The sequence below is a fragment of the Myotis lucifugus genome, unplaced genomic scaffold (assembly GCF_000147115.1).
Source record: "Myotis lucifugus unplaced genomic scaffold, Myoluc2.0 scaffold_13, whole genome shotgun sequence".
Lineage (NCBI taxonomy): Eukaryota > Metazoa > Chordata > Mammalia > Chiroptera > Vespertilionidae > Myotis > Myotis lucifugus.
The window spans coordinates 4,639,746-4,659,047 of NW_005871061.1; the positions used below are offsets into that span (position 1 = coordinate 4,639,746).

The following is a 19,302-nucleotide window of genomic DNA, read 5'->3' on the forward strand; positions in this document are numbered from 1 at the left end:
TTTATTTTTTTTTACCACCCCCCTGGGGCTTTCACCCCCCTAGGAACCTAGTAGCCCACCTTTTTCATGGGTTTGTGAAAACCCAAAAATTTTCTTCTAGGCCCTCGCCCCAAATGTCTTCCTAGGGGGGCAAAAATTCCCCCCTGGGGTTAGAACCAGTTGGCCTAAAATTAACCCCCAGGACAAAGTCATTTTTTTAAACCAAGCAATTGGCTTTGCCCCTAGATCAGGGGTTTTCAACCTGGCCCCCCTTAAGAAACCCCCGGGAATCTTTTTAAAACCCGGTTTTTGGGCCTCATTCTCCGGAAATTCTGTTCCTTTGTTACTAATGTTGTGGCCCCACTCCATAACAAAGAAACAGAATTTCCGGAGGTTGGAGGCCCAGAAATCAGGATTTTAAAAAGATTCCCAGATGATTCTAATGTGCAGCCAAGGTTGAGAACCACTGCCCTAGATAATCTGCATGGATTGGCCTATTGTGAAGGACAGCTGTCAGTCATAAGAAGTAACTGAAGCTAAGATACTGCTTATTCAAGCATATGGTGGACGCTCTTCAGATCATAATAATAACCTGAGAGCTGCTTCCCTGGCAATGAAAAAGCTGTTTCTCCACTTTGAATTCAGCATGGAAAACTAGGAAACATGTTTACCACTAAACATAAACACCAAATAAGGTGGGGGAAGAACAAAAAGGAAAGAACTCCTTTAAAGGTGAAAGGCCCCACAGTAGAAAAACAATGACTGGACCCAGTTCACATGTCACTTCCTCTTTAAAGCCTTCCTTAAATCCAGAAGAATAAATGCCTCTCTCCTCCGTGCTCACAAGCTCTTTGTATATATGTAGCATATGTCAGTATCAGTATTTGTTCCTTTGATGGCCTTTCCCACAAGAATGTGAGCTCTGGAGGCCAACATTTTGATTTTTTCATCTTTGATCATTTAATTCATTCACTGTTTTATTAATTTATTAAGTCATTCCTATATGTCCTTAGTGATTAGCACTGTGCTTGACCCAGAATAGGCTAATTATAGTGTTGATCACGGAGGATATGAAGATAAACTCATTACATGGTAAAATGTGCTAGGATGGAGGTACGAAAGCATGCAGAAAAGTTTCTAGGTCAAAATGGGGACATTAGAGAGGGCTTCTTAGATGAAGTGACTTGAATAAGTTGGTAAAGCAACTAGAGAAGAAGGGAGGGTTCGGGGAGAGGCAGTGGGCACAGCAGGCAAAAGGAGCTCCAAGGGTAGGGCTCCAGGGAGAGTCCTGCCTCCTACTACCTTGTACAGGGGTTAGGGCAGTGATGGCGAACTGATGACACGTGTGTCAGAGGTGACACGCAAACTCATTTTTTTTGGTTGATTTTTCTTTGTTAAATGGCATTTAAATATATAAAATAAATATCAAAAATATAAGTCTTTGTTTTACTATGGTTGCAAATATAAAAAAATTTCTATATGTGACATGGCACCAGAGTTAAGTTAGGGTTTTTCAAAATGCTGACACACCGAGCTCAAAAGGTTCGCTATCACTGGGTTAGGGCATCTTTTCTGATAAAAGATTGATCAGCAAATGGACAAACAAATGAGGATGAAGCAGAATGAAGAAAAGCTCAGCAAGCTGAGAGGGTGGTACTGGTAGCATTAGCCTCTGGGATCTCCCTGCTCAGGTTGTAACAGGCAGGTTTGGATAACAATCAATAGCTTTGGCCAATCTCAAGGCCACTGGGAAAGGTTGGCTTGTATACCCTACTGCCTATCTTCTAATTTTCCGACTTCCTGGGGTTTGGAGATAATTCAATAACAACTTATTTATAGGGAACACTTCCTTCCTTGAAAAATCCTATCTAAGGTATTGTTGCTAGAACTAAAGATACTGCATTTTGTTTCCTGGTTCCAGTTCTTACTAGACCTTAATAAGAAAGTAGGCATTGAAGTGATTTTGTTAATATTTTCAGTGTTAACTATTACATTGCCATCCATTTATTTATTTATTTATTTAGAAAACACCTTTCAGACAATTATATTAAACTAGAGGCCCGGTGCACAAAATTCGTGCATGGAGGGGGGATTCCCTCAGCCCAGCCTGCACCCTCTCCAATTGGGGACCCCTTGGGGACATCCCTGACTGCTGGTTTAGGCCTGATCCCTGTTGGACATTCCTCTCACAATCTGGGACTGCTGGCTCCTAACGGCTCACTTGTCTGCCTGCCTGATCGCCCCTAACTGCCCTCCCTTACTGGCCTGATGTCTCTCGGCAATGGCCCTCTCCTGCCGGCCTGATCTCGCCCCCAACTGCCCTCCCCTGCAGGCCTGATCTCACCCCCAACTGTCCACTTCTGCTGGCCAATTTGGTTCTGATTGGTCGGTTTCTATGCATCAAAAGCTCCACCTCCTAGGCAGCTATTGGCTCTTCACAGCACCCACATTTGGTTCTGATTGGTCGGTTCCTATGCCAGTCAGTGTCAAAAGCTCCACCTCCTAGGCAGCCATTGGCTCTCCACAGCACCCACATTTGGTTCTGATTGGTCGGTTCCTATGCCAGTCAGCATCTCCGGGCCTATCTCTGGGCCTGATCAGAGAGGCAGGGCTGAACAGCAGCCCCCTCTGAGGCCAGAGAGAAAGAAAGGCCCCACTGCTGGCGAAGCTCAGGAAGAAAGAGGGAGAGAAAGAGAGAGGCAAGTTCTGATCAACAGCTGCCACTGAGGCTGCTGATCAGACCCTGCCTCTCTTTCTGGGTCTCAGCCCCCTGGGCAGTCAGGGCTGGGTCGCCATGGCAAACCAGCACTGACTGAAGGACTTCGGGGTTGGTCAGCCTTTGGTTGTGATTGGTCATTACAACCCTGGCCTTTTATATATTAGAAATGTACAGGCCAATTAAAAAGAAAGTAGTTTGCTGGCAATTATCTAACGCCTCACTATTGAACACAAAATTGTCATATATTTTCACTCTTTTATTTTTTTATCATGTACTAGTGGCCCAGTGCATGAAATTCATGCATGGGGGGGATGTCCCTCAGCCAGGCCTGCACCCTCTCCAATCTTGGACGTCTCTCTCACAATCTGGGACCACTGGCTCCTAACTGCTCACATGCCTGCCTACCTGACCTTACCACCCCCATCAGCCTGATTGCCCCCAACTGCCCCCCCCCACTGGCCTGCTCGCCCCCAACTGCCCCCCCCACGGCCTGATCACCCCCAACTGCCCTCACCTCCTGGCCTGATTGCCCCTAACTGCTTCTGCCTTGGTCCTGCCACCATGGCTTTGTCCAGAAGGACATCTGGAAGGTCTCCTGGTCTAATTAGCATATTACCCTTTTATTAGTATAGATATTTAAAGAGCAATATTCAGCTTGCCATAAACAATTCTGACAACTTTTAGAACTATTTTTAGAAACATTTATGATACTTTACAATTTTATAATATTAACCTAAAATGTATACATAGTTAAAAACTCTTTACTAGTATACCAGTAGGCATTCCTATCATATTGGCGATTTGGGTTTTCTTTAAACCATGTATGCCCTTATTACGTATTCTTTTAGTTCCTTACAATATTTAGCTTTTTAAGACAAGGAACAATAGTGTCAGAAAAATAGGACATCTACTTGTGACCCAAAGTAAATAGTCACACAGAATACAAGAGTTGATAGGTGACATCTTTTTCTCCAGAAGAATCCAATGATGTCTATATAATACAGTAAAGTCTGTTCTTTGGCACAGCTTGGGAATGAGGCATTCTGGTCCAATATTCTGCTTAATAGACTTACCCTATATTTTTCATGGATTGCCTATTTTTCAAAGAGTTGCAATAGATCAAAATAAACCTAAGGCTATATAGCCTGGGTGGTCCCAGTTGAGCTCAAAGGGAAGTGTGTGTGTGTGTGTGTGTGTGTGTGTGTGTGTGTGTGATTAAATAGAGGGAGTTGGTGGGCCCTTAGGGGTTCTATTTGCATGAAAGGATTTAGGCTGGTATTTTATTTATCCCCGGCTTCTAGGAAAAGGAAGATGCATGCCTCGGTGCCTGAACAAATTAGAGTAAGGGGAGCAATGGTGGGGTTTATGGTCTTAGGATCCGCTTCAGGTCTCTAGGACTTGAAAAAAAAAATTTTTTTAAGCCTCCCAGGAGAAAGGGATCAGGGAGAAGGGAGATGAACTGTTTTTATGAAGGGTCCTGTGAATCATGGCTCCTTCTGCACTGTGTGTAACCCCATTATGGTACTGTGAGGGTTGGTGGCAAAATTGAAGCAGTAGGAGGCTGCAACCTCAGCCCAGGCGTAGTTGCTTCCACTGAGGGCCAAGCAAGCAAGTTTCTTGGCAAAAGGCATTCAGCAAAGGGGAGCTGGAGCAATGAAGGGACAGGAAGGCAGGGCTTTGTCTGTTTTTGTTCAATGTTATATTCTCATCACCCTAGAACAGCAGGCACTCAAATTCTTGTGGGAAAATATCAGGGGGTGACTGATATTTTTATAGTTGACACGTTTTGGAGCCCACAGGAGAGGACTTCAGATGTACTTCTGGGAGTTGACACTTTGCAGGTGCTTGAGTCCTGCCAGGGAGGGTAGAGGAGAGATAATTTGGGACATTTGGATTATTGTTATCACAGGTGATGAGACCTGGAGACATTTAACTTATCAATAAAGCTATACTATTCAAGAGGCACAGCAGGGTCTTTGCAGTTTCTCCTGGGCATCGTCATAATATCACCATTTCATTGGCAAAGCAGAGATGTGTCCATTTATGAGGCATCTAATAGAGATTTTGGATGATGGAATTCTAGATAACAGTTTATATGATTACATCTCTTTGTTAAAGAATATATTTGGTTTCTTATGTGTGTCCACACTTTTTATAATATTGCACTAAAGTTTCCTTTAAATGTCAAGTGCTTTGTGAATTGAAGGTTTAAAATGTGTCAAAATAACTTCGTCTTCTTGGATCAGGAATTATATATGCAATCTTTTGATGCAAGAATTCATCCTAATTTCTTTAAAAGCAAACTGCATTTAATGAATGAAGAAAATGATCTGTATATTATCATTTTAGTCTTTTGAGTCTAACTAAATGCAGATGCTCACTTTGGCTTTCCAATTATTGTTTCGATTTGGACATGATTGAGGCCTTATAAAGAGGAAGATGGCTACAGGGAGATGAGAGCGTCTCAAAATTAAGTATCTCCATAAGCCAACACAAGGAGCTCTCAGACTAGTTTTGATTTTAAAAGAACAATTACTTAAGATGGAAGGAAGCACATCGCTGAGAATTAAAGTGACCCCGCTTGTCATAACTCCCCATGCCATACTAGCTAGGGGAGCAGTTAAGGCATAGTGACAATCACACATTTGCCTCGGAGACTTCATTTAATTTTGATACTGCACTCCCAAAGTTTCTCTTTATTCTAAGAGGCTCCAGTCCTCTTGGGCACTTGCTGTTGTGTTGTTCTGTGGCTTCCACTTTCCATACCTGACTTTTCCAAGTCCGGGAGGAGAGCCCATGCGAAGTGATTTTGGCTCATTCAGCCAACCTCAGATGGTCTGGCCTTTAAGTAACCACAGTTCTTTTGATTTTGTAAACCACTTTAATTTTTTTTAAATATATTTTATTGTTTTTTTACAGAGAGGAAGGGAGAGAGATAGAGAGTTAGAAACATCGATGAGAGAGAAACATCGATCAGCTGCGCCTCCTGCACACCTCCTACTGGGGATGTGCCCACAACCCAGGTACATGCCCTTGACCGGAATCGAACCTGGGACCTTTCAGTCCGCAGGCCGACGCTCTATCCACTGAGCCAAACCGGTTTCGGCAAACCACTTTAATTTTAAACAGTTTAGATTTTATCCTGAGGCCACAGGGAAGTCATTAAAGAATTTTAAGTCATGGAATTAAGGCTATTTTGTCAGTTTTTTCTTTAATTGTTTTAAATTTATTAGAGTATTATAGATGTCCCCCGTTTCTCCCCTCCACCCAGCTCCCTGCCCCACCCCAGGCCTTCACCTCTCTATTGACTGTGCCCATGGGCTATGTATATATGCATACGAGTTCTTTGGTTGATCTCACTCTGACTATAAAATGTGGTGAATGGATCCCAAATTAGAAATGGTCAGAGAAGTGGACACAGATACCAGTCAGAACATTGTTGTAATAGTCCAGCTAAGAGATGGAGGCCCAGAACTGAAATTGCATCTGTGGCTTGCAGGAAATGGATGGATTGAAAGGGTACTCAGGAGGTAGAAGCAGCAAGACTGGAACAATGGGATAAAATGCCGTGATTTATAGATACCACTTAGTCTCCTAACACTGTCACTTTAATGGTCCTCTAAGAGCTGTTCAAAAATTGTTAAAGAAAAGTCCTGATTAAAAAAATATTAAAGTTTATCAAATGAACAGTAGCAGATTCCTATTTAGTTGAGGGGAAATCTTCAAGCATGACTAATAGTAATGATAACATGTTCTTCTTTAGTTATGTCAATGAATCTAATTCTATAAAGCCTTTTTCCTATATTTCTAGTGTATAAGATATAGAATGAGAACATACACACAAGAAATACTTATTGAGTGCCTAGGTAACATATTGTTCTTTAAATACAAAACAAAAACACACAGAATCAGCAGGAAACTGATGGATTTAAAACAGAAAAAAAATTTCTATAATTTATTTGGAGCTATGAAAGTTATTAAAACATAATACTTGCCTTGAACACTATCTCAACAGCTGAAATTAATTTTTATGCCTAAGAAAGAGACTGCATGGTGGCAAAACACAGAAGGTTCACTGATTTCAGATATTCTATTCAAAATATCTCAAAAGAAGAAAGATTGTGCAGTCAACTATTTGAACTAGTAGAATGACTAAAGCATAAAGAAGAATAGCAAAAAAGATGTCTAGACATTACATAAATATGGAATTTTATTTCCTTCCACAAAATATGCAATCTAAATTTAGGGATTCTTAATTAATCTTGCTTATATTATAAGTAGTGCTTTCAACTCTGATGATCTCAGAGAAGCTAACTGGAAAGAGAGACTTAACTCTGAATTGAGAAATATTTTCAATTACATATATCTTCATGCCAATATATAGGACATTCATCTTGAATATCTTTCATATCCTCATTAGTTGGATAATATTACTCATGTGAATAAAGAATAGAGCAGCAGCACATTGAGATTACCCAATCTTGCTTTCATTAATTTGAATGTGATTATTTTGAAAAAGGTCTTAATCTGTAATGTCAATCCACTATTTAATTTCATTTCCCCCATTCTTTCAAGGATATCTCTTTGAGGAAGATGTTTTTGTATGTGCATTTTGTTTATGCCACACATGCCAAATAGATCTTCTAAAATGAAACTCTGAGCTCATTTGGAAGTAATTTTTGGTAGCACATGAATCAGAACGCTTATTATTTTCTTCTCAGCACTACCGGTATTTTATTGCTTCCATCTATAGTCCAATATGCTTTTAGCGCTAAGACCCCTGAGGCCAAACACACAAAGCACTAAGAAAATGGGAACTTCTGGCGATTACAATTTTTGTCTCTCTTTCAGGGGTTTTCCCTCCACTGGGAGAGTGAAATCACTTTAAGCTCACACGAAACAGGAACATGGTGGGCACAAATGATTGACTGAAGTTGGTGATGTTGATTTAGGAGTGTTCGGCTTATAGGTCAGGTGTAAAACCCTTAAATCTGCTTGTCAAAGTCTGCTTGTCAAATTGCAATGGATTTTTCCAGACTCTGCCCAAATGTCACTTTCTCTATGAAGGCTTCCCTGGCTAACTCAGGCAAGGTTAGGCAGTTTCTCCTTAGTATTATTATAGTGCCCTGACATATTCCTATGGCAGCACCTATCAAATTATATTGCATTTACTTGTCTGTCTCCCTCTATGTAGAAAGACTATTCTCTTCTTTTTATCTCTAAACTAAAGCACTACCAAAATCAAGTTGGTCCTCAATATATAATAACCGAATGAATGGATAAAAAGAATGGCCAATAATACTCTTCATCTGCATAGCATGGGTTGCATGGTGTTTTCACACAGTGGTGAGGAAGACATGGCAGGAATTATCATCCATATTTTGCAGATGAGGAAACCGATACCCAGAGAGGTTATATGACCAACCCAAGTTCAAAACAGCTGATTAACTGCACGCCTAGTTCTTATGTGAGCCAGTCAATAAAGATTTGTAGACAGAAGTGATAGCAGTAGTATTCTGTCAGAGAGATGGCAATGGCTGGCCAGGACACAGGGTAGCAGTTGGTTACCTGTTTTGAAAGCTCCAATCTCAATCTTAGCAGGTTCTTAAGAAGTTAAATGCACACAAAACCAGACTTCAGAATGTCAACTTATTCACAATGAGAATGATCTATGACAAATTATTTCCTTGTACTCAAGCTTCATGCAAAGTGAAGCCAGTACATATACATACTTGACTCTCTTGCTGAAATTCCGACCATGACTCATAGACTAATAAAGAAGATAAAGTTCTTAGAGGTCAGTAGTATAATCCCTTCTTATACTAAATGAATAAACAAATAAACAAATAGCTAGATAAGATAAATGACTTACCTACAGTCATATAGCTTGTTACTTACAGCATAAGGACACAGAATCAGGTCTTCTTAACAATGATATACTTACATTTTTAAAATAAGTTATGATTGAGAAGTACTACAACTATAATTCTTAGCAAGTCTTCTAAGCATCTTTCTAATATGACTAAACAAGCTATCACACAGAAATTGTCCTTCATCAAATGCTGCAACATGGGAGAAGTACCCCAAATTCTACTCTGTGTCTGTATATTGGAGAGGTGTGGGGGGAGAGGGCACACAGACATTGTTTTAAGATCCATGTTAAAACAAGGCACATGGCATTGATACGATAAAAACAATCCTTTGGACTTTTCAATGTGTCAACTTTTCTAGTCCCCATTCCTTTCAACATGCTTTGTTTTTCTTTTTGAAAATAATCTAAGTAGATATAACCTTGGTGTGCATATGTCCATGTCAAATTTATGACTTTTAAGTTTTGAAAATAGTTTAATTACTCATTACCAGTAGAACACATTTTACTACTTATTGGCCAGCTAAAAAGTAAAAAAAAAAAAAATGTGTGTCTATTAAGGGGCAAAGACCAAAGGTCAAAATAAGCTAATATTCTTAGCAAAAAAAAAGAAGACAAATTATCATATCTATAAAAAATTTTTGGGTCAGGGCGCACGTGGGAGGCAACCAATAGATGTGTCTCTTTGACATCAATGTTTCTCTCTCTTCCCATCCTCCTTCCCTTGCACTCTTTCCAGAAATCAATGGAAAAAATATCCCAGGGGTAAGGATTTACAAAAAAGTTTTTGGTTTAGTTTCCATTACCAAAGATGGGGTGTGCTCTGGGTCATATGCCTTAAGTCAGTAGATGTAAGCAAATGCTTTCCACAAACATATATCTCACAGGTTGTACAAGACACACTCAAATCAAACGATTTCACCATCAATTAAGAGAGGTAGCCTTATTTAGCAAATAACTGCTTTGGAGATAGAAACATATCTTGAACTGCAATAATTAGTTTGCTAATTGGTCTTAATGCTGGGATAATTGCTAGAATTCCTTCTTTAAAATAGATGGACCATTGCCTGTTTGATATCAACTACTGTGCATAACTTTCTTTTCTATCATAATCACAGTCTGTATTCTTCTACTCCTTGGCTGGATGCAGAGAAGTTGTTCCACAGCATTTATACAGCAAAGCTTTTGTTTTCCTCTAACATTGTAACTGCACCCTGATTGCCTCCCCTTCAATTAATGCTAATATTTACTGTTACCCCAAGAATTACAGTTGGAAACAAAAGCCCATATTCTGGAAGAAACTTTAGGCATTCAAGGTCATTTACACAGTCCAATTTGGAATCAGTCTCTCATCTAGACTATAAAAGAAACTTGTTCATCAATTACATCATTTTAATGTATTAACTGAAAGATTATTTTAGATATGAGTTTTAAGCTAGATCAAATGATAATATTATGCCATATAAAAATCAGGGTCATTTCTGTACCTATTCATTTATTTTCTACTAGAGGCCCGGTGCATGAAAATTTGTGCACTTGGGGGGTGAGGGGCATCCCTCAGCCCAGCCTGTGCCCTCTTGTAGTCCGGGACCCCTCTGGGGATATCTGCTTGCCAGCTTAGGCCCACTCAAGCCGGCAGTCGGACATCCCTCTCACAGTCTGGGAGGCCTCACTCCTCACTGCCCACCTGATCGCTGCTCCTTACCGCTCAGTTCGCTGCTCCTTAGCGCTGCCTTGGAAGAGGGAGAGGCTCCTGCCACTGCTGCTGCGCTCTCCTGGCTTCTGGCTGAGCAGCACTCCCCCTATTGGAGCGCACTGACCACCAGGGGCAGCTCCTCTGTTGAGCGTCTGCCCCCTGGTGGTCAGTGTGTGTCATAGCAACTGGTCATTCCACCATTTGGTCAATTTGCATATTATCCTTTTATTATATAAGATAAAATTTCAAGAGCAATATTCCCATGTATACCTAAAGTTTAAGATAATTCATGCAGTTCTCCATTATACATTAAGCCAGCCAACAATTTTCATCTATGCCACAGGTATAAAATATCTGTCAATTTCTGCTAAAGGGCTATAACATGAAATCAATATGGTCAATAGTTATATGAAATGCCAATAGAAGAAATTATTTAAAAACAAAAGCATCAGGCCTTGCAATGCTTCAAGATGTATTACTCACCAGAAACAAAGTTCGGAAGTTGTTGAGATCACCAAAAAACTCTTCTATGCTCACTGTCTTAGAGTCAAAAATAAAGTAGTCTCCAAGATTCTCATAGAGCTTGACCATGTTGCTGTGCATGGTGGACAGTTTGTCATACTGCTCTCTGGCGATCTTTGTAAAGCTGTAGGTTTCTGTTAAGGAATATGATCCAATAGTACCTCAAAGGCAATCATTAGATGTTAAGATTGAATTATACCATCATTTCTATAAATACTTATGTATTAGTTTGCTAGGGTTGCCATGATAAAATGCCACAGTCTGGGCAGCGTAAACTACAGAAATCTGTTTTCTCACATCTCTGGAGGCTGGAAGTCCAATATCAAGGTGTTGGCAAGTTTGATTTCTTCTGTGGCCTCACTTCTTGGCTTGTTATAGATAGTGATCTTCTTGCTGTGTCCTCACACAGTGGTCCTTCTGTGTTGTCTGGGTCCTAATCTCCTCTTCTTATGAGGACAGCAGTCACAGGGGATTAGGGCACCCCCTTAGAATGTCATTTGAACAAAATCTCCACTTTAAAGGCCTCATCTCCAAACAGTCACATTCTGAGGTTCTGGGGGTTAGGGCTTCAGCATATGATTTCTGGGCAGATCCAATTCAGTCCATAAGCAGTTGCTGTTGTCATTATATTGGTTAATGAGTTTTGAAACTATAAATTATATTTAATGTATAACCGTGTTGAACATGTTTGCTAAATCAAAATACATATCCACAAACTACGTCATATTTTTTATGAACAGCATACAGTAGAAATAAGCACCAACAAAAAACTTAGAAAGTATAGATTCACCATTCTTAATGCACATTTTCCATATAGATAGCAAATTCTATATAAGATTATGTTATATGTAACCGTGTGTGTGTGTGTGTGTGTGTGTGTGTGTGTGTGTCCCTCATGAGGAGCAGAAGGGAGAGGGAGAGAGAGCAAGGGAGAGACAGTGAGAGAGATTCTGCTGTAGTTCTATAACCTTAACCACTCCAAGGGCTTATTAAAAGCCAGATTGCTGTTTGCTGAGCCTGAGCCCAGGGGCCTGAGCATTATAATCTCTAACAAGTTCCCAGGTGACGCTGAGGCTGCCAGTCCAGGATTACACTCTCAGCAGTACACTCCACAAACGCTACTTATTCAGAAATTAATTAAATCATTGTTTTACAAATGTTATCAAAAGGTAATAACAACCACCAGTATCAAAGCATTAAATAAACCATATATTTAAAGGTGTCCAACTAAAGGTATCTCATTATACCTAAATTTATACTTATAAAAATAAATTACAATACTATTTACCTGATTATAGTAGGTATATTTATAGAAAACTCTCTCTTTAGAAGACTTAGAAATATAAAAGCTTAAATAAGTAAGCACATTTTCAACAAACAGAAGCAAATACTGTGAACATGTTGGAGCATTTCTTTTGAATGTTTTTTAAAAATATATATATATATGTGTATATATATATATATTTTATTGATTTTTTTACAGAGAGGAAGGGAGAGCGATAGAGAGTTAGAAACACCGATGAGAGAGAAACATCGATTAGCTGCCCCCTGCACACCCCCTACTGGGGATGTGCCTGCAATCAAGGTACATGCCCTTGACCCGAATCAAACCTGGGACCCTTGAATCCGCAGGCTGACGCTCTATCCACTAAGCCAAACCGGTTAGGGCTACTTAGAATGTTAACTGATAAGAATGCTTCAGAGAAAGGTAAGCACGCTAGCCCTGAAGAATATAGGAAACCAAGTCCACCTTCTAAAATTCCAGTTAAATCTATTAAAAATCAATAGTGAAACAGAAGTAAGATGTTTCTAAAAAGAAAGGGAACAGACTTAGCATTGTAAAAGAAGAACAGCACAGTTTGGGGGCATGTGATTTTAAGATCCACCACATTATATTAATATTTTGTATCTGTATTATGTTATCAGATACTGATAATTGTGTCTTGAAATACTTGATTTTATACGATTTTCTGAAAATTTCAGTGTGTTTTATTATAACCTGGGGCCAAATTTATTTTCCATGGGAACAGAGCTCTAGTTGTACAATGGAAATCAATGGGGAAATCAGACCATTTCTGGTAAATTACTTTGCAGCTGACACTTAGGGAACACAACATGATTTAAAAAGTGAGATGACCCCTACCCATGTTCTTTCTTATGCTACTTAAGTATTAGCATTCACATTGGCAACTCAATAACCTCATCTGTGCTAAGTGACATTAAATCTTTTAACCCTCAAGTCCAATGGACCTGAAAGAATTAACACATTTCTGACTTATTCTAATTTTTTTAAAAAAAATTGTTATCAACAAAGGGTTATAGGTACTGCTATATACATATTCTGGTTTCCCCTCTGAAAATATCACCATATATTTCTATTTTTATTTTTAAGAAAGTGTTAAACAACCTATTTAAGAGTTGCAGAAATAAGACAATACTCTTCATTTCTTAGCACAGAATGAAAGTTAGATACTTGTTCTCTAGTCTCTCTTCCCTAAATAAAATCGACCCACGCCAGAGACTTTCTACACAGAAACACTTTGCAAAGGTCACTTACTTGTACTCTATTTGCAATGCAAAGTACAAAACTATATATTTCAGAAGGCTCAACATCTGTACAACACCAAGCACAAGTAAAAGATAAAAAAGGCAAAATAGTGCATGTTTCCCATTTATCATAATTTTTCACCAGCTAAAATATGTCTATGTAGTGATATACAATTTCATAAATCTGTTCTCCTAGAACAAAAACTGATTTCAGAAATTCTGTCTGTGAACCAAAGTGAGACAATTTGGAAAATTCTAGGAATGCTTTATCTTATAAATAACAAATGGAAAACAGCCCAATTTGCAAGTCCTTTACTTATCCTCAAAGTGATTACTTTGTACTAGTAAAAGGGAGAACCAACATGAGTCAGTATGGAAATCATTTGTAATTGCAACTATGTCACCACATCCTACCTGGGACAGGAGGAGAAAAAGAACTAGATACCATTCCTTTCATCCCTTATGTCAGTAAGGAAAGTTTTATTTATTTATTTATTTATTTATTTATTTATTTATTTATTTTTGAGCAGCTACTGAATACAAAATCCTGGTTAGTACTATGCTAAGCATCATGATGGATACAATGATCATTAAAGCCTAATCCAGACTAGTTTATAATCTAATATTGCAAATAATTCCACCATCAACAATTTGCTTTTGTATAGGACTTTATTATTTAAGGTATATTTTTCCTTACATTATGTCCCATATTTTTAAAATTTTTAAAAATATATATATTTTATTAATTTTTTACAGAGAGGAAGGGAGAGGGATAGAGAGTTAGAAACATTGATGAGAGAGAAACATCGATCAGCTGCCTCCTGCACACCCTTTACTGGGGATGTGCCTGCAACCAAGGTACATGCCCTGGATTGGAATCGAACCTAGGACCCTTCAGTCTGCAGGCTGACCCTCTATCCACTGAGCCAAACTGGTTAGGGCTATGTCCCATATTCTTGATAACAACAGTGGTAGGCAGTCAGACAGATATGAGCAGAGAAAGGATGACAGGCCAGGTACAGAAGGTCACCAGGGCAGAGAGCCCCAGATGCCTAGCAATGGACAAAACTAGGAAAATAAGGATCTCTCTTCCAGGGTAACCTTTCCTCCCATAGCATATCGCTGGTCATAGGCTTCGGACCCTCTCCTGACCTTTCCTCCTCTGGCACATTGCTAGTCATGAGTTTTAGACTCTGTTAGAGGGGAACCAAGTGAGGGGGGCAGAGAATAGCCCTTAAGCATTAAGTCCCCAGGACAATGAGATTCTGACCCACATCTAATACATCTAGGCCTCAGTTGTATTTCAGCTCCAAGCCTGGAAAAGCAGCAAAATCAAACAAGCAACTATGGCTGCCTCAGGACCAACTGCATTAAATACTGACCTCTTGCCCTGGCACCAACCAATCAGTAGAGACCATGACCCTGAAAGGATACCAGGAAAGGTGATGAATATTCTATTGGAAACCTCCCCTGAGACTCCAAGATAAATACCTCAAGATGGAGGAACCTCTTTGGTTCTCTCTATGGAGCACAACAGGGCCTTTCCCCACCACTTCCCTGCAGAGCCGTTTCCTTGCCTTTTCTCCTAAGCTCCAAGGGACCTTCCTTTGCCCCTATAACTTGTTTCCTAAGCCCATTTATTCTATGATTCACTTCTTCTACCTCTGTGACTTTCTTAATAAACTTTCTCTTATAGTTTGAGTCTTGACACTGAATTCTTTCTTAGCCAGAATTCAAGCACCAAGGTTCCTGAACCAAGGTCCGGTCTAACACTTGGTGAGGTTTTGCTGCCAGCACAACCTTATCAAAGAGGCAGAAAAATACCACTATTCACATTTTAGCATTGTGGAAACTGGGTAAATAGCACTCACCCATCTAGAGTTAGAATGTAGTGAAGTGTTGTAGAATATACCATACCAAATTATGCCTCTTTGGCATAGCGTATTTTGAGCTGATAGAGAAACAGCAGAGACAGGAAAATCTCCGAAAAGAGTAAAAGTTATCCTTTTGAAAGGAAGATTATATATATATATATATATATATATATATATATATCTCCATTTGTCAGGGTGTCTCCCTTTCTGTAGGAGGAAGAGAAAGGATGAATCAATGGCTAAAGAAAATGTGATACATATATGAGATGTGGTCTTACATATAGTGTATATATATGTATAGTATATATATATATGTATATGTATATGCAATGGAATACTACTCAGTCATCAAGAAGAATGAAATTAGTCAGACAGAGAAAGACTATTAATGTATGATTTCACTTATATGTGAAATCTAAAAACAAAATAAACGAACAAACAAAACTCACAGATACAGAGAACAGATTGGTTGTTACCAAGGGGATGGTGGATGGGATTGGATGAAATGGGTAAAGGGGATCAAGAGGTACAAACTTCCATATATAATATAAATAGGTCATGGGGATGTAATGTATAACATGGTGACTATAGTCCATAATACTATATTGTAACTTTGAAAGTTGCTAAGAAAGTAAATCTTAAAAGTTCTCATAACAAGAAAATGTGTAACTCTGTATGGTGACAGATGGTGTCTGGACTTATGGTGATCGCATTGCAGTGTATACAAATGTTGAATTAGTACATAGTACACCTGAAACTAATATAGTGTTATATGTCAATTAATCTCAATTTTTAAAAATTCAATCTGAAGTAGCTGTAATTCATCCAGAGGCATATACTCAAATAGAAGGTTAATTATTTTGTTTGTCCTTTTAGGTGTATTATATATTGTTTTTGACTACTTTTGGTAACTGTACATGCCTGTCCATAAATTGGTTGAAGGTAGGTGTAACCCTTGTCCTCTAACTGGTAAAATAGCTGATGGGGCTCAGAATGTGCGACCCTGAAATATGGCACTGTGGCATACAGAATATTTTAAGCTGAAGGAGTATGAGGAAAGGGAAGAAGCAGGAAAGTTACTCTTGACCTTTTCTTGACCCTTCCCTCATCTGAGAGGTGGCTTCCTGGTATGGGGGAAAAGGACCATCCTGATGCCCTTTTGGAGAGACACCAGAAGAATCCAAAGGAACAGACCTTGCAAAGTGCTCCCCAGTTTACTACACTTAACTCCTCTTCTTTGACCTACGATATCTTTCCATGACTTTCCACTCTTTATCAATCTTAGCATAAAAATACACAGGTTTAACAATTTCTTTGGGTCTTTATTTCCTAATAAAGACTGCCATGTCGCGTGAAAGTTATATTCAATAAATTTGTATGTTTTTCTCCTGTTAATCTATCTTTGTCAGGTTAATTTTTAGGCCCAGCCAGGGACCCTAAGAGGGTTGAGGAAAACTTTTTCCTCTCCTACAAAGTATTACTTCAAATACTAGGCAGAGAAAACTTTATCACTGTACTTCATTTTGATGTAAAGAACAATTGTTATATGTATCTCACAACAAGTTGAATGAGATCAGTTTTACAATTTCTCATCTTTGTAGGTAGTACATTAATTATGACTTTAATAAAAACTTGAAATTTTAAATATCATTACTGCTGGATTATTAAGAACATGGAAAGAAAAATCAATTTGAGATCCACTTAACCTTCACACAAGCTTTAGTTAGCAACATGGCATAATTATTCATTTAAATAAAAGGAAGTCACAAATATATAATTTATTAAAGAATACAGATAGCATTTCCTCTTTCCATAACCTCCCAGAAAAGATTTCTCTCAGTGCTAAAAATAAAATAGCAAATTTTCCTTTTAATTTGTAAATGTCATTTTAGTAAAAAGTTATTCATATCTCAAAAAATTTACCTTAAAATAATAGTAGGGCATATTGAAGTAGTTGAAATTTACTTCCAAATCATACATTATGAATATGAGTTGACAAGTATTTTAAAATGTGAAACATTAACAAGGACAATATCGACTTCGTATATTAACTAGAGGCCTGGTGCACGAAATTCATGCACTAGGGTAGGTGTCCCTCAGCCCAACCTGCACCCTCTCCAATCTGGGACCCCCTCGGGGGATGTCTGACTGCTGGTTTAGGCCTGATACTGTCCTCCTCTGCCAGCCTGATCTTGCCCTCAACTGCCCTCCCCTGCTGGCCTGATCTTACCCCCAACTGCCCTCCCCTGCCAGCCTGATCTCACCCCCAACTGCTCTTCCCTGCCAGCCTGATCACCCCCAACTGCCCTCCTCTGCCGGCCTGATCTCATCCTCAACTGCCCTTCCCTGCCAGCCTGATCACCCCTAACTGCCTCTGCCTGACTGATCACCCCTAACTGCCCTCCTCTTCCGGCCTGATCTTGCCCCCAACTGCCCTTCCCTGCAGACCTGATCTCTCCCCCAACTGCTCTCCTCTGCTGGCCAATTTGGTTCTGATTGGTCAGTTTCTATGTCAGTCAGTGTCAAAATCTCCACCTCCTAGGCAGCCATTGGCTCCTCACTTTTGACCCAGATTTGGTTCTGATTGGTCGGTTTCTATGCCAGTCAGCGTCAAAAGCTTTGCCTCCTAGGCAGCCACTGGCTCCTCACAGTTGATCCAGATTTGGTTTTGATTGGTTAGTTTCTATGCCAGTCAGCATCAAAAGCTCCACCTCTTAAGCAGCCATTGGCTCCTCAAGTTGACTCAGATTTGGTTTTGATTGGTTGGTTTCTATGCCAGTCAGCGTCTCCGGGCCTATCAACAAGGCCTGATCAGAAAGGTGGGGCTGATGGTGGAGGCCTGGAGAGAAATGGAGGTGTGGCTGCTGACCAGGCCCGGGGCTAAAGAGAGAGGCAAATGCTGATCAATAGCTGCCACAGAGGCTATGGATCAGACCCTGCTTCTCTCTTCAGGCCTCTCTCTGGGCCTGATTCACAGCCCCCTCATCAGTCACCATGACTGCAGCCATAGCAGTCAGTGCTGGATCACCATGGCAACACAGCACTGACTGCAGGACTGACTTCTGGTTGATTGAGCCTCCCGGTTGTTGCAGATGTGAGGGACCCAGGGTTTTTATATATTAGGATTTGCATTTGGATTCAACACAATACCAGGTGTACCGGTTAATGATGCAGATTTTTTTCAATAGATGGAGTTACACATATGTTGATATATATGCGATTTGATATGTATGCTATTTTGTTGTATTGACCACAAGCTTCAAAACTTCATATGTCAAATTTTCTGAAGGTGTTAACGTCATAGATATTTTTACGCTTAAAAATGTCGAATTTCATGTCAAAAAAAGAGCATTTATGGGAAAGTTTAATTCATTACTTTATTTTGAAGAAAAGTGCTGCTGAAAGTTATTGTATACTTCGGGAAGTTTATGGTGAACATGCTCCGTCTCAAGATACTTGTGAATGCTGGTTTAAACACTTTAAAAGTGATGATTTCAATGTGAAAGACAAAGAATGTCCAGGTCAACTGAAAAAGTTTGAAGACCAACAATTATAAGCATTATTGGATGAACATGCATGTCAAACTCAAAAATAACTTGAAGATTAAACATTGCTCAGCAAACAATTTCTGATCGTTTACAAGCAATGGGAAAGATTTTAAAGGAAGGAAAATGGGTGCCACATCAACTGAATGAAAGACAAATGGAAAACAGAAAAGTCATCAGTAAAATGTTGCTTCAACGGTATGAAAGAAAGGGTTTTTTTTTTTTGCATCAAATTGTTACTGGCAATGAAAAGTGGATTTATTTTGAGAATCCCAAATGCACAAAATCATGGGTTGATCCAGGTCAAACATCAACATAGACTGCAAGGCCAAAACGCTTAGGAAAGAAGACAATGCTCTGCATTTGGTGGAATCAGGAAGGTGTGGTATATGATGAGCTTCTAAAACCAGGTGAAACCATTAATACTGATCGCTACTGACAACAGATAATCAATTTGAATCACGCTGTGATCGTAAAACGACCAGAATGTGCCAGAAGACACAGCAAAGTAATTTTGCTTCATCATGATGCACCATCGCACACTTCAAAAC

The 19,302-nt window shown here is 39.4% G+C and overlaps 1 protein-coding gene across 3 annotated transcripts in view; it reads right to left on the reverse strand.

The window, feature by feature from the left end:
* Positions 1–19,302, reverse strand: part of DIAPH2 (diaphanous related formin 2) — a 906,095-nt gene that overhangs the window by 226,430 nt on the left and 660,363 nt on the right. For all 3 annotated transcript variants that reach the window (XM_023750473.1, XM_023750472.1, XM_014452154.2), the window contains one exon: positions 10,747–10,911. In XM_023750473.1, coding sequence (XP_023606241.1) covers positions 10,747–10,911 — 165 coding nt within the window. The remainder of the gene's footprint in view (positions 1–10,746; positions 10,912–19,302) is intronic.